Source organism: Alexandromys fortis, unplaced genomic scaffold (assembly GCF_014885135.2).
Source record: "Alexandromys fortis isolate MF-2015 unplaced genomic scaffold, M_Fortis_MF-2015_v1.1 scaffold_15, whole genome shotgun sequence".
Classification (NCBI taxonomy): Eukaryota; Metazoa; Chordata; class Mammalia; order Rodentia; family Cricetidae; genus Alexandromys; species Alexandromys fortis.
Genome location: NW_026067911.1, coordinates 7904860 through 7920232, shown reverse-complemented (window position 1 = coordinate 7920232; position 15373 = coordinate 7904860). Strand labels below are relative to the sequence as shown.

Sequence of the window (15373 nt, the reverse complement as noted above, 5' to 3'; positions counted from 1 at the left end):
TTAAATTTTTAATTCTCTCTCTCTCTCTCTCTCTCTCTCTCTCTCTCTCTCTCTCTCTCTCTCTCTGTGTCTGTCTGTCTGTCTGTCTTTCTGTCTCTCTGTCTCTGCCTCTTTCTCTCACACACACATTCATTCTCTCTGGTGTGTGTGTGTGTGTGTATGTGTGTGTGTGTGTATACATGTATGTTGTGGACAGACATGAGTGCAGTGTCCATGCAGATCAAATGAGTATGTTAGGGTCCCTCGAGTTGAGTTATAGGTAGTTGTGAGCCGCCCAAGATGAGTTCTGGGAACTGAATCCGCGTCTCCTACAAGAGTAACCAGCGCTCTTGACTGCGGAGCCATCTCTGCAATCCCAAAGTCTCTCACTGAGACCTGTGACCCACCAAATGGGCTAGACGGGCTGGATAGCCTGCCCTGTAGGTGCTCTTGTCTCAGCTTCTCCAGTGTTGGGTTTAGAGCTAGTGCCATTGAAACAGCTCTTTTATGAGCTTGAACTCGGGTCTTCATGTGTGTGAAACATGCAGTTTCCCGACTGAGCACATCCCATTCCTACATCATAGTTAGAACAACAGAAGCTCTCTGGGGAAGAACGCAGAACTCGTAATCCTTATCATTGCACACTAGAGCTCCCAGCATGCACTTGAGACCCCGTAAGTCGCTGTAATTACAGATTCTAACGACATGAGCTACCTCATCAGCATCCATGGCAGTCAGCTGCATAATCTTAGAGCCATCTCCGATGTTCTCCTCCACGGTGAGATCCAGAGTGTCTGTTGGAAACACTGGAGGGTTGTCATTGATATCTTGAAGCGTTATTTCTACCTACAAAGAAAAAAGAAATTAAAAAAATCCATGAGGTCTTTACCCCAAATGTAGACCAGTCCACGCAACTGTCCTTCCCAAAAGGAATCAAAAACACCCAAAAAGCAAGACTCCTTGAAAGAAGGGTATAAAATATTCATAGGAACAAATAAAGACAATCAAACAGCATCTAACTTGTTGATGGTAAATGACTTTAAATGGTCCCGATGGAATTCAGACTGGAAAATGTTCCCTGAGCATTGTCCCTGACATCCTCCTAAAGGTCTTCCGAAACTAGGGACCATCTGTCTTGCAACCATGATGCCAGTTGACACTGGTGAGGTGGTAAAAACAGTTTCTGCCAGAAATGATTGCACAGTCGCAACTAAAGTCTGCGGCAAGGAAGGATATTCACCCATTGTTTAAAGAAACACTCAAAATTTCTCCATGTAATGTCAAGCCTCTATTCTGGGGACACACAAGCTACACACTGGACCGTCTTGACTCCTATTTGCAGTGACCAACCTCCCTTTCAAAAGCCACGTTCCATGGATCACAAGGATGAACTGCCTCTTTGAAACATCTTAGTCAGAATGAGTCTACCTGCCTAAGAGACGTTTTCTGAAGTAAAGATCTACAAAGCCTGGAGAGCAAACTCAGACCCTGCATTCGTCAGCTGAGTTGGGGGTGTGAGACTCACAGGCTCTGAGAAGGGGGCAGACAGCTGTGAGGGCAGTGAAGGCTACCTTGGAGAAGGTCACAAACTCTGTCAGGGAGGAAAACTCAGCCAGCCAGCCAGCAAGAACACACTTCTCAAAGTTGGAATCCTGTGAGAAGCTGTTGTTCATAGCTATCCTGAGAAGACCCTTATCAGATCCAGTGACTAAAATGAGGGCTGAGAAGACGGGGTCAAGTCGACAGTATGGTTTTTCCTCAAGAGACACAAGAGATGGAAGAGAGCAAAAGGTGGCAAAATGTCACTTTCTGACCCAAAATGTTGGGGAAAATCCAGACAAATTAGGGGGTAAACAACTGATAAGGTAGAAAATATATTTAATTTAATACTTAATAATTGCTATGAGTCTCTCTCCACCTTTAGTGGAAGAGATTTGCTCACCAGGAAACAGTTCAGCCTCACGGGGCAAAGGCAAGAGAGGCCGGCAGTAAGCTGCATCTGCTCTGTCCACCAGAGAGGGCTCTCTACACCCTCCCATGACAGCTGTAGAGGCAACCAGGCATCTGAAGGCTTTCAAATGCCATGGGTTTACAAACAAATGAGACTGCCCCTCACCCCACTGAACCTGTAAACTTCGTTTCTCTTGGTTTTCAACCCTCATCTCAGAATCAGGTCTATGTAGGAAAGCTCCGAAACACACACACACACACACACACACACACACACACACACACACCACGTCCATGAACATTCTCCGGTGGCTGAAATTTTCAGGTGTTGATCCTGACTGTGTTTGAGACAGGGTCTCTTGTTCACCGCTGCATACTCCAGGCTTGCTAGCTCTCCTGGGGGTCAACCTGTCTCCACTTCCGATCTAGCTGTGGGGAATCCAGGATGACAGACGCGCTACAGTGTCCCACTCTACCTCTGGGGACTAGGACTTGTGTCCTCACACTAGCACGCCAGGTCCTGTACCCACTGACACATCTCCTCAGACTCCTGGAAAAACTAGTGCTCAATTAGCTGTCAGCGACACACCACAGTGGCTCTCCATTTGTCTTTGAAGGGGAAATACAGAAAGCACTTTCAACACACACCCTCTTCTTTCTGGAATCTAATGAACTATTTTAGCACCTGATAAACCACTAATAATTATTGTTTCATCTTTATTAAAAAAAAAAGATCAGAGTCATAAAGAAAGAGGTCTTCAAAATTTTTAAATTAAAGTGTTAATTGTGCTTTCGGGTATATATGTTTGATTTCTGTCTTTTATATGATGGTTCAAAGCAAACCATTCCACATCTTCATCCAGACAGGAGATAAAAACAGGTGATGGTGACATAGGAATCAAGCCAGGGAGTCCAGCCCAGTTCCTCTGTGTTCACCGAGAGAAATGACGGCACCAATGTGAAAAGGGAATTCAGAGAAATCCCCAGGGTTGGGAGATAAATTTCTCTGCCCCAAGATGTCAACAGAAGGTTTCCAAAGGGGGAGAAAGGATACCAAAGTCTCAATTTGCACATCCATCTGTAAGCACATTGCACCTCTTCCCTTAAAGGAACAGTGCCGTGTCCTATTTTCTCCTATGACGTTCGACAGACTCCCAGATGCTGGATGATATATGTTGGAGTGAGTGAGCATATCACAGGCAAAGCGGTCCAGATTCCAGAAGAGAATAAAATTTGTGCATGTGTGAAAATGTATTTATAGTTTGGATCTATTTTTCAAATAACACTCATTGCATTTGTTGGATTCACGCAGGCTTACATAGTAACACACTGTTCTGCACAACTTGCATTGACAGGCGCTGTAGTTCTGAGTCATTACTAAACCTGGGGCCTTCACAACCTCACACCTGGCTCTTGTGAAGGCTGCGCATGCATGTGCCCAAGAGCATGTGCAAGCATGCAGGTGCACACGCACACACACAGACACACATACACCCATGTGCCCAAGAGCGTGTGCAAGCATGCAAGTGCACACACACACATGCACACACACACACCCTAAAACAATGTGTGGCATATGTACTAGTTTGCTACAACTATTAAAATGTACAAGCCCATTAGCTAATTTATGCACTTAGAGCATCATGAAGCCAGTTTCAAAGTCTTTTGGAAAATTATTCTCACTGTGTGTGTGTGGGGGGGGGGGTTATTTTGTGCTTCTAGGATGTGTAGAACACTGAAAGCTCAGCAAGCCATTCATCTACAAAGTGTACGAATATTTAAGAAATCTGGAGGAGCAGCATGCTCACTTCCTTTATTTTAGGGAGAGTGTGAGCCAAGGCATTGAAACGTCAAGTGGTTTATCTAAGGAAAACAATGAGAGGCCACAAAGCCAGGGTCCATTGAAGTTTCCTCAACCTCGTGCAAAACCTGAAATGCTGAGCTGGCTCAATGATGTGCCCAAGGCCACCGGCCTCCGCCCTTGGTGTTAAGGCAAAAACCTCTCACACAAAACAAGTCCTTATTCAAAAGTAACATGAAAACTATGTTTGAGGAAGTTAATGTATGAAAAGATACACGAGGAGATAATTTGTTAAGAAAGCAAAAGAGGGAGAAAGCAAAAAAAGAAAAAAGAGGGTAGAAGGGAGGACAGCAGGAGAGAAGAAGAGAGGAGAGAAAAGGAGGAGAGAGGAGAGGAGGGGAGAAGAGGAGAGGTAAGGAGAAGAGAGGATTTTATCCATAGTTTTCCCATCTTTAGGATATTTCATCTGAGACTTGTGGGAAGATATTCAGATAGACTTTCTTTGGGTTGCATGAAGTTCAATTACCCACTCAGAAGGAATTGCAAGGTGGGCATCTTGAATAAAGTTGTAGTGTAGATACACGTATAATTGATTGGTTTTAAAAATCAGAAACGTATGTTTTCTTCCAAAATTTTGATCTCCTTTTCAACACTTCAGAAACGGCTAACAGCTAAACGGTTGGCGGGTCAGCAAGTACACAAACTATAAAATAGCAAGCCACATTCTGTCAGGCCAGAAGAAGCAGCTACTGAGACTGAGTGGCAAGCATAAGATAAAGCATCCCTGCCAATTTATCTTTGTGGAACTGACACATTAGTTAAATCCCGTGCATATTACTAGACACTTGGATTGTGTAAATTATGAGAAGCACTGCATCAAAAATAAAAGCTAGAGTTTACATTTACTAGCTCTATAGATATCGAGGGATTACATCAAGATTATATAAAAGTTCAATTTTTAAGTTTTTTTTAATCGTGTGTGTGTCTAGGTGTGTGTGTCTGTGTGTGTGTTTGCTCATGTGGGTGCACACATAGATACAGTACCTGCAGAGCTAGGGATGGAGTTACAGGCGGTTGTGAGCCACTCAGCATAGGTACTGGGAGCTGAACTCAGGCCCTTCTAAAAGAGGAGTATATGCCCTTAACCTCCGAGCTGACTCCCCAGCCCTAAAGGTACAACTTTTAATGAACAGTCTTTGCTAAAATATATGTCAACAATAGAAGGGTATATCTCTTAACTTCCTACACATACCCACATGCTCCTAAAGTTGGTAGAGACTGAACAAGGCTTATCCTAAAGGCTTGGGGTCCATGCTTTTCTGGTCGGCAGCTGCTTCTAGATTTGGGGATATCTGTAAGGCTAAAATGACATATTTGGGGCAAGAAACTCATGTCTAAATGCCACACTCACTTTGTTTCATATGTACCCTCTACACATATACTTCATGACATATTTTCAGTGCGCCTGTGTCTTGACTGCTTCCCAGAGGCAAGTGAGGAATTTTCCATTTGTGGCAACATTTCCATGCTCCAAGCACTGTGTGTTTTGAAGTATTTTAGATTGTTAGAGTAGAGACACTTAGCCTGTCACTGAGACTCTCCAGTTCCCCAAACCGTTAGTAACACTCCAAATAGTGACTTCGAGATTCTGAGATTTGGAAAAGGACAAATCTGTCTTGTTCATATTTACAGCCCAGTCATTCCTAACAGCATCCTTCTTTCAGAGACGCGCGTGGTTAAAGCGAACCATGTGTATATTTCTGCAACAGCGACTTCTTACTGGAGCCCAAGGGATCGAAGCTGTCTTCTCTATGGTGATAGCTAGAGTAGCCCCAGTCCTGCTGCATCCCTACCTCGTCGGCATCGCTCTGGCCATCAAGTATCTTCTCGATGCCATTAAATACACTGTGACCATTTACGGACACCGTGCTCATAAGCATGACTGAAACATTCACAGAGCTTGAGACGAACTTCGCGGTGACTGGTTCAGAAGGGGTCCATTTGCGAGAGCATGTGGCATCCGTGCGGCACTGCACCACGGACGGCAGAGGCTGCCAAGCTAAGTAACACAGGACTCCCCCAGTGAGCACGGCCCACAGCAGGCCATCATGCCGTCACTCCATGACACGTCACTAAAGGGTACCTAGGTCGTAGACATGTAGACGGGGTGCGCGCTGAGGAAAAATTCTGATCTTACTCTGAAGACAGTTTTTATTTCATTGGGGTTAAGTAGGTGCTGGAAATCTCCCACCCCCTCTTCTGTGGGGAGGCCCCACCCCCTCATGTTTATGGAGGTCCCACCTACCCCCTCTTCTGTGTGGAGGTCCCAACCCCTCTTCTGTGGGGAGGCCCCACCCCCTCTACTGTGCGGAGGTCCCAACCCCTCTTCTATATGGAGGTCCCAACCCCTCTTCTGTGTGGAGGCCACACCCCCTCTTCTGTGTGGAGGCCCCACCCCCTCTTCTCTATGGAGGTCCCACCTCCTCTTCTCTATGGAGGCCCCACCCCCTCTTCTGTGTGGAGGTCCCACCCCCTCTTCTGTGCGGAGGTCCCACCCCCTCTTCTGTGTGGAGGCCCCACCCCCTCTTCTATATGGAGGTCCCAACCCTGCTTCTGTGTGGAAGCCCCACCCCCTCTTCTGTGTGGAGGCTCCACCCCCTCTTCTCTATGGAGGTCCCACCTCCTCTTCCATATTAAGCTCCCACCCATCATTCGTCTTCAGGTCCACTTGAAACCCACCCCAGGATCTGTCCAGTCCTCACGTCTGATGGGTCACTTCCTCTGCTCTGCAGAGGAAAACACCACCTTTCCTGCCTGGCCTGAGATGTCAAGCGGCTTTTACATTTCCCAAAAAATGTCTGTGCTCAGCTGTGCAGAAAGCCCAGGACTGCTGGGACAACGGAGCTGACTATCTAACCAGAAAGCTAGAGAGCCGTGTTTATTCCGCAGACAGCAGGGTGACTCGTTAGAATCATTGCTCTGGGTAGATAATCAAATTTAGATTTAAATGTGTTCATATCTACTCTAACTAGAATGAGATCCTATGTGATTTATTTTGTTCGAAGTGATTGGCTCATTGATTATGCTCTGGGAGTCCTCTGGGAGCAAATCTTTATTTATTAAATTTATATGAAAGTCTACATTTGCTGGAAAACTCCACTCCCAGCCCCCCACCCCCCTGGTGCTAATTATCAGCCAGAATTCTGGCATTTGGCTTTAGTTGTGTTTTGGTTTTTGATTGTAGATGAACTAACCAGATAGCTTCATCAGTAGAACCCACGGCTGACTCCAGTTTAAAATAGAGACTTAAATCTGGTTATGAGTGTAACAGAAGTCCACCCTATTTACACTGCTAACGTGTGGCTTTGGGCTCTGCGAACTTTCGTTTCTTAAAACGAAAAATGACGCGGCTGTGCAGGCTGGTGCCAGGGTCCACCCGGCTGATTTGATTTTGTTCTTTGGTCCTCTCCCTATATGGGGTGACCACTGGGAATTCTGTTGCCATGAGTCTGGATGAAGCCTTCCCTGTTCTGAACAGTTCGCCACGCTGCAGAACCAACATCCATCACAGTTGGCGAGTGACTCACATTTTAGTTATGAGGAGGTCTTAACGAGGAACAGCTTACATTTAAATGCCCAAATGTCAGCCCCATGGTGTTTGGACTGTGGAGGCACACAGGGTCATGTTCAGCCTATGAGCAATACTTTCAGCTATTTATTTATTTATCATGTAGAACCGACCTAATTCCACAGTCTGCGGTGATAAGCGTGTGTGTCTCATTTAGATGACAGACTGGAACCACGGCAGTGGAATTCTGATGGGAGGAATCAGATGCTGGAGGAAAGACTTCACATCCCGCCACACGAGAGCCTGGCAGGGGCTGTGTGTGAGCTGTGAGGAAAGCCAAGGGGACCTGAAAAGAATGTTCTGCCTTGTGAACTCCACACTCTTTGAGATCTGAAACCTGCTTACAGGTCCTGAAGATGTTGAAGCCTCACGAGACACCAAAGAGTAAATCTACATTTAGGCATCTTGTTTCTTAAGACTTACTTAGTTTGCTTTTTCTTTTAAGTGTATGAGTGCTACCCGTATGTATGTACGGGCATTTTGTGCATGCAAGGAGGTCAGAAGAGGGTGTTAGATTCCCTGGAACAGGAGTTCAAACCAGTTTAAAGCTGCCATGCGGTTGCTGAAAACGGAATCCAGGTCCTCTAAGAACAGCCTAACTGCTCCTTCCAGCCCTGAGATATCTTTTCCCACTTTAGAAAAAAGCCAGGTGTGGCTGTTCAGAACCACGATTCCCACATTTGGGAGGCCAGGCAAGTCGATGCTCAGAAAGTGGATCAAGTCAGGCTAGAGAGCCAGACCCACCTTAAACCACACCGCTGGAGGGAACGCCTGCGAGACGGGGAAACGGCTCGGTTGTTGACGGTTTTATAAGTAGAAAGACCCGACAGCAATCCAGGGCCTATGTGAAAAATGTGGGCATGGTGGTGGGCAATTGTAACTTTGGGTATGGGGAGATGGAGACAGCCGGCTCCCTGCAACTACCTGGTTAGCCAACCTTGACTTTGCACAAAATCCCAGCAAGACTGACTCACTTCAGAGGCCCAACACCCAAAGTTGTCTGACATGCACACACATGGCAGGCACACACCTACACACACACACACAGTGGTTCACACACAAACATACCCACCCATACACGTGCACACACACTTTCACACAACACACATAGGCATTTACAAAATGAAAATGGCATTAGGCTTTTCCTAGAAAATGGATAGTTAGCTCTGCATCTATACACTGTTTTACAGGAAGCGCTGTAGTGAGAAGAAATATAATTTAGCAAGTATAATATTGCTAAAAATTAATTTAGTCATTAGTTACTGTGGGGATGCTGGGCTACAAAGCATTGCAGCATTTGACCCTTGGTCCAGCTTCAGTGAAATTACAGTGGATGCCGGCACTTGCCTGCAATTCCACACAAAGATGCATTGCTCCAGTCCAGTTGTTCCTGAGTATTAGGAAATGAGGAAGCATGTGCATTTTCGATTCTTTAGTTTCACTTTTAAAAGCAAATTGGGAATCGCATAAAGAGCTTCAAGACACAGCTTGTTACTCATATACCCAACACGGATGTGACCATGCCCAATTAAATTTCTCAAACCAAAGCCATTATGCTAATCGCGCGACACTAAAGCTCTCCCGGCAGTCAGGAGCATATGTTAGTGGAATTTTGATGCCTTTCTCATAGGAAAGAAATACTTGTGAGTAACAGGCAGGCTTGGAGAGTTGCCAGTGGTGAGGAGGGTGGCCAGGAGTGCAGGCACAAAGCAATTAAGGCCATTCTGCAGGCAGCATGCTTCCCATAGCTCACTAAGTGTGTGGTGACATAAGAAGAAGCTGGAGCTGCGGTGCTCTCGATACCGTTCAAGGCAGAACCATATAAGGAGTTCTAAGGCCACCATACGTAACCACGTCAGCGTCTCCTGAAATCAAAACTGCATAATTTCTACTTTTTCCTGGATTCTTGCACACGCCATAAAATGCATACAGAGTAAACGAAGGAATCAAAAGATGTGTGGTTTTCATGGGGATCTTAAGTAAAGTTTTATGTTTCTTCAAAACCAGCACCCTACAAAGGCATTCCAGAATGTTCTCAGTAGACGTTGACCTGAGTGAGGGAGACACATATCAGAGGAAAATTTTAATAAAAAGTGAGCAAATGACAAAGTTTTGTCAAGATTCGTGAACCGCTTTTGCCTTGCTTAGTGGGCTCTGGACATTATAAAGCAGAGATGGCGTCTACTCAGACTACTGAAGGGGCTGGGAGACAGCTCAGCCTATGAAGGGCTTGCTTCACCAGCAAAACCCTGACTTCTGGCTCTAGAAACCTTGCAAAGGAAAGCCAGGCGTCCTGGAGCTTGCTTGTTATGCTAGAGCTTGGGAAGTAGAAACAGAGCCCCTGGAACTTGCTGGCCAGCTAGGTAGCCTGTGTGGTGCGCTCCAGCCAGAGAGAGCAAACCAAAAGCAAAAAGTGGATGATATTCAAGGAAGGAAAGGCAATGTTGATCTCTAGCCTTATACACACACACACACACACACACACATTGCACACAGCTACACACTACTGAAATCTGGAAATGTCATGCTTATATTCAAGGCAGAAGTAGTGGTGATTGATTGATTGATTGATTGATCGATCGATTGTTGATTGACTGGCCCCAGGTCTTCATCATTCTCCATAAATATCTGTGTGTCCCCTACCACCACCACTAACCTTGTTTCTCCCAATGCCTGCTGACTAGTAGTTCATTTATGACACTCAGTTTGAATGGCAGAGTAGTCACAAATGGAGAAGCCACAATTTCTCATGCTTACTCTTCACTCCGGGACACACTTTCTCACACAGCCCACTAGGCTAGAAGACACAACCAGGTTCATGGATCATTCTTGGACTCCAGCCCCTGCCAGCACTAAGTGGTGAGTGAGAATAAACCCACCTGTTGTTCAGGGATGGACAGCTTCTTATTCTATTTTGACCACTTTGTTGCAATAACCTCCCAAACAAAAACACCACACAGTAGATTAAGGCCACCACTCACTCATGCGCATCCATCCTGGTGAGCTCTGTGCAGTTAGAACAGAAACTCTGAAGCCCTAAATCTTCAATTAGGGTTTTACACTTTCATTGCCAGTTACACTTCTATGTATTTCCTCTCAAATCAGGAACCTGACAAGGATGCCCACTCCCCTGCTCTTACCCAGTGTAGGGTTCAAAATCTCAGGTTATATCTGTTAGAGTGGAGAGAGACATAAAAAGAAAGGGGGACTCAACCCCTCTTTACATGTGCCCTGGTTCTATACATCAAAGCCCTATAGAGTCTACTATAATAAACACTAAGTCTCATTGCAGAATGCAAATCATTATAAATAAAACAGCCTTCATTTACACCAACCATGTTTCCTTGGAGCAAGAAATTAAGAAAATAACCCATTAGTAAAAACTCCAAAAAATTTAATACACTTGACCAAAAAAAGAAAAAGACAGGACAGTGAGGATTTCAGCACACTGGAAAGGGAGTCAGAGAAGGAGCTGGATGGTGGGAAGGCCTTCCATGCTTCTGGAAGGCAGAATCAGTTTTGTGAAGATGGCTTTACCACCAGGACAAATGTTAAGATTTAATTGGTAGTTCATTTATGTGACCATTTTGCTTTGCGATCCCATAGTCTTCTCATATAAACGCAGCAGAAAAAGACATGGAAGCATCTAGAATGTGATGAGATACGGAAGTGTTCAACAGTGAGGAAAGACAATCTACATCACAAAGAACCAACATCACTGTTATGCTTGTCAATCTAGTACGGTCCTAACACCTCAACCTTGCGTTGTTTTAGGGTCATGGGTCTCAAATCTCAAGGACCACCACAACAAAAGCAGATAAGATCCTGAGAGTCCATTCTGGCTAAACAATAGGTGTTGTGCATATTATATTAATATAGTACATATCAGTTAGCTTTAAAGAGAAGCCAAACTGATACTTACCGTGATATGCACCAAACAGAAATTATCCGAGTGACACGATTCAGAGACTAACCTAGTACAACATGACCCTCCTTGGGCCTGTCACCAGATCAGACTCCTGAAATGCAGCTCATCCGTGGAGGTTGCTACCCATTGGGTGTGGGGCTTCATGTCAGAAGCCAAAATCACACAGGCGGCACAGAGCAATAACTGCTACAGAGCCCTGGGCAGGTCTTGAATGCCACGGAACAATATATTTAAAATTGGTTAGGCTATGTGTATTTTATCAGAATTTTTAAAAAGTGCCGCGGTACATTTCCATCATTTATGTTGAAGAATGAAAGAACAAAAGAATGAAGTAGAAATGGAGATTATGGCAGGAAAGTTGGGAACCTCTGTTACCCTGTGAGCCACTGCTGACTGATGTTACTCTTTCATCCTTAGACAGCTGTGCTCACACAACTTCGAACAGCAGCCATTGTAGTGGTATTGTCCACCAATGTTGTCCCAGCCTTTCGAAAAGGGAGGCAGGAAGGTTCAAGACTATCCTAAGCTACAATAGCAAGTTCGAGGCCAGCCTAGGTTACATGAGACACGAGTCACCCAAAAGAAAAGATTTTATAGTTAAATTGGAATTCGGCCACTGCCGGTTTACCTGAAATCTCATCTCACTTGGGCCTTCCAACCATAACACACCTGTATCAAGTGCCTGACATGTGTTCAAGCTTAGTGGGCAAGCAAAAGCATGGTCTGAGTTTGTCTAATATAAAGAGATGTACTCATCAAACATAAAGAAATCTAGCTAAAGCTGCACAAAATACCTCTTTCTTGGAGCGCTCATTTGGAAAGAAACTGGAGGCTGTGCAGGGCCAAGCACAACATTTTCCTTCTGTCACCTTGCCAAAGGGAAATCTGACCACTGAAGTCTGAAGGATGAACAAGACACAAATAAACGGGGCTCTCACCCACTCCAGTAATACTTGGGGCCACAAAAGCATGGAGAATATGATTTCCTTAAAAACCAAAGCTTCCAGAAATTCTCCTAAGAATTCCTCAGCAGGCATTGGGCTATGACCCAACTCTTCCTTTAAAAAGAAGAAAAGGTTTTTGGATATCTTCCTATCTTGACTTTCTGGAGAGATGCGAGGTCCTGCCAAAAGTCAAGAGGGTGTGTGATATATTTGTGATCAAGCTTTAAACACGCTTAGTTTGCACTCGGTTTTGAGTTTCAAAATCAAGAAAGTCTCAAATTCACCTTCAGTGGAAAGAGTTAATTTTCATTCGATGGTGTGTGTGTGTGTGTGTGTGTGTGTGTGTGTGTGTATACACTAGGGAAATATCACAGACTCCCTGGCTTCCCTCCAAAGACTCCACCGAGCCCGTCTCGTTGGCTCTGTTCCAATTCTGCTCTAAAATATCTTTCCAGTATGCATTTCTTTTGTCTTTTCCATATTTTAACAGCATAGATGGTTTACTAGCAATGTTGTGCGGCCTGCCTCTTAACCACTGACATTAAAAACCAAGATAAATAACTGCAAAATGGAACTGGTGTGAATGGCCTTTAGCATCACATCCTTGGGCCCCCCAAACTTGCACAGTTCCCCCGACACACACACTGAGAACTCTATTAGACTAATCCTACCTCCCAGACCTACACCACCCCATCCCACCCTCCTAACCCCCGCAGGACAAGTTCTTCTACGAGATTAAGGCCACCTCAGAATCCTTCCATTCTTTGCCAAAGTGTCTACCTATAAATGCTTAGCACTTCACCCTGCCTCCAGAAAGCTAATAAACTGAATGACCGCCTAGTAAAGTCCTATGACCAGTAGCAAACAGAGCACAAGCCCGGCAGGGCTACATCATTCCACACCATCAGGTAAGAAACTGCTTTTCTACCCTTGTCCGTAATATCTGCCTACCGAAGATGGATAGATACACACACACACAACACATGCACAAATATTATTCACACACCTGCAAACCACACATACATACATTCATACCACACACATACATTCTCTGATTTAAAAGGATAAATAAGTTGTTATCAAGACTTTTCAACCATATGTGTGTATTGAAATATCCTATTACTAACCACATATCAGAATAAAAGAAACATGAATTGTGCTGAATGCCAAATTTCTAGGTAAGAATTTCCATCCCATCCACACTGAGGTTAAAGAGGAAGAGAGAAATCAGGAGTGACCCGCACAACTCAGCAGCTAGTGGGGAACAAGGAGAGCCGAGCCAAGGGAAGTCTTTGGAAAGCCTGCATTGAATCCATCACACAGAATGATGGGCAAGTGGAAGAGACCAAATGAGACCTCTCAGAACAGGCACCACAGGAGACACGAGCTTGAAGCCAACCTTGACAACCCTTCACGCCCACTTTTCTACTAACAACTATGCATGGCACACCATTAAGCAAAGGGCTGGTTGGTATTAAGCTTTCCTGTCCATAGGAAAACTTATAAATTGAACAACACATGGGGCTTCCTGCTAGTTAAACCCTGATGATGAAAGAGCTACAGGCATAGGAAACCTGCATACCCAAGATGGCGAGAAAATACCCCCAAGGAATGTTCATAGATGCAGAAGAAAGCGATAAAGGGAATGTGGCCAGGCTAGGCCGTGCAGCATGAGGAAACCAGAGACTAGATTTAGGGCGCCATGGAACAAGACAATGCAGAAGAAATGAAAATTTAGTATCTCTTTCTCTTACACACACCTCTGTTTCCTGCCCTCTGACCATCAACCTATTGCTTCATTATATCTGAGACGACAACCAATACACAAATCACAATGTTTTATGTTTTTTTTTTTTTAAAAAAAGATCTTTTTAGCTATGTTTCTGTGTGCATGTGTGTGTGAATGAGGGTACCCCTGGAAGCTAGAAGAGGGTGTCAAACACTGTGGGGCTGGCACTGCAGGTGATTGAAAATCACCCAGGGTGGTTGTTGGGGACCAGATTCTGATCCTCTGCAAGAACACCATGTGCTCTTAACCACTAGACAGTCTGCCACCTCTGTGGAAGCATCTAAGTGCACACCTAGGTACAGCCTTCAATGCCTCCTCTGCTGTGACGGTTCCACTGTTATTTCTTTATATTGTGAACTAAAACAGTTGCATTTCCTTCTTGAGTTTTGAGGGTTTCACAACTCTTGTAGAAGCTATTCACGTATGCCAAACTGAAGGCGATTCTGCTGAGGATGCCATCACACCTGGATCCCTCCCGGGGAAGTCACATGCTTAAGAATGTCATCTTTTATTTACTCTTTTACTTGACAATTGTTTAATTCAAACAGACTAATAAATTATCAGTAGTAACTTTGAATATTTTGCTAATAAACCCATTCTGCAGTCATCCGTGGAATTAGCCAAGCTGGACATCTGTCTCTGTCGAGCAGCTTCCTGACTGAGGAAAACCTCTGACCACATCTGCATTTGTGTATTTTAGAAAGCATTGTCCATTTCTCCATCTTATCAAGTGAGGAACCATTTCCTTTCTAAAATCCACCAAATTTTGTTTCTCTTACCCTTGAAATGATTGCCTACTCGTGACTTAAGTGATTACGAGACACACAAGGCCAACCAGAAGAGCAAGTTTTTTGTATGGGAAACCTCTCCACACTTCTCACCTCTTCTTCCTTAAATTAAATCTATCTTTATATACCTCACCTATGATGCCACAGACGGAAGAGCCAAGCATGTCCGATCTTGTGCTACGTACCAACCTAGGCTTTCCCCGGACAGCTTCTGTAGCTACCAACAACTCAAACTTAGTCAGAAAAGAGAAGAAAACGTTACATTAACTGCTGAGCTACCTCTTCTCCCTGTCTGCTCTTCTCTTTAAGTTAGTCAGCAGGTGTTGAGTGAGCCTACCAGGTGTTTCCTACATTCCCAACTGCACAACATCTTCTCTAACCGCGTGATGATCTTCTATTTCTCCAGCCTCTCCTGGCTCTGCTTGAAGCGGCAATCTGGCTGGACTGTCCAGGGCTGACCTGTCCATACCATTCCTCCGAGGAAGGTGCCAACCCATTCCTTTCCTTTCCCTGTGCTTCATGTTTCTGTGGTCCCACAACCCTGAACAGTTTCGTGTGTAGAACCT

At 44.8% G+C, this 15373-nt stretch overlaps 1 protein-coding gene across 1 annotated transcript in view; it reads right to left on the bottom strand.

The window, feature by feature from the left end:
- Nucleotides 1-15373, bottom strand: part of Fat4 (FAT atypical cadherin 4) — a 131500-nt gene that overhangs the window by 75725 nt on the left and 40402 nt on the right. Inside the window, exon 2 of the mRNA XM_050138422.1 lies at nucleotides 694-825. Coding sequence (XP_049994379.1) covers nucleotides 694-825 — 132 coding nt within the window. The remainder of the gene's footprint in view (nucleotides 1-693; nucleotides 826-15373) is intronic.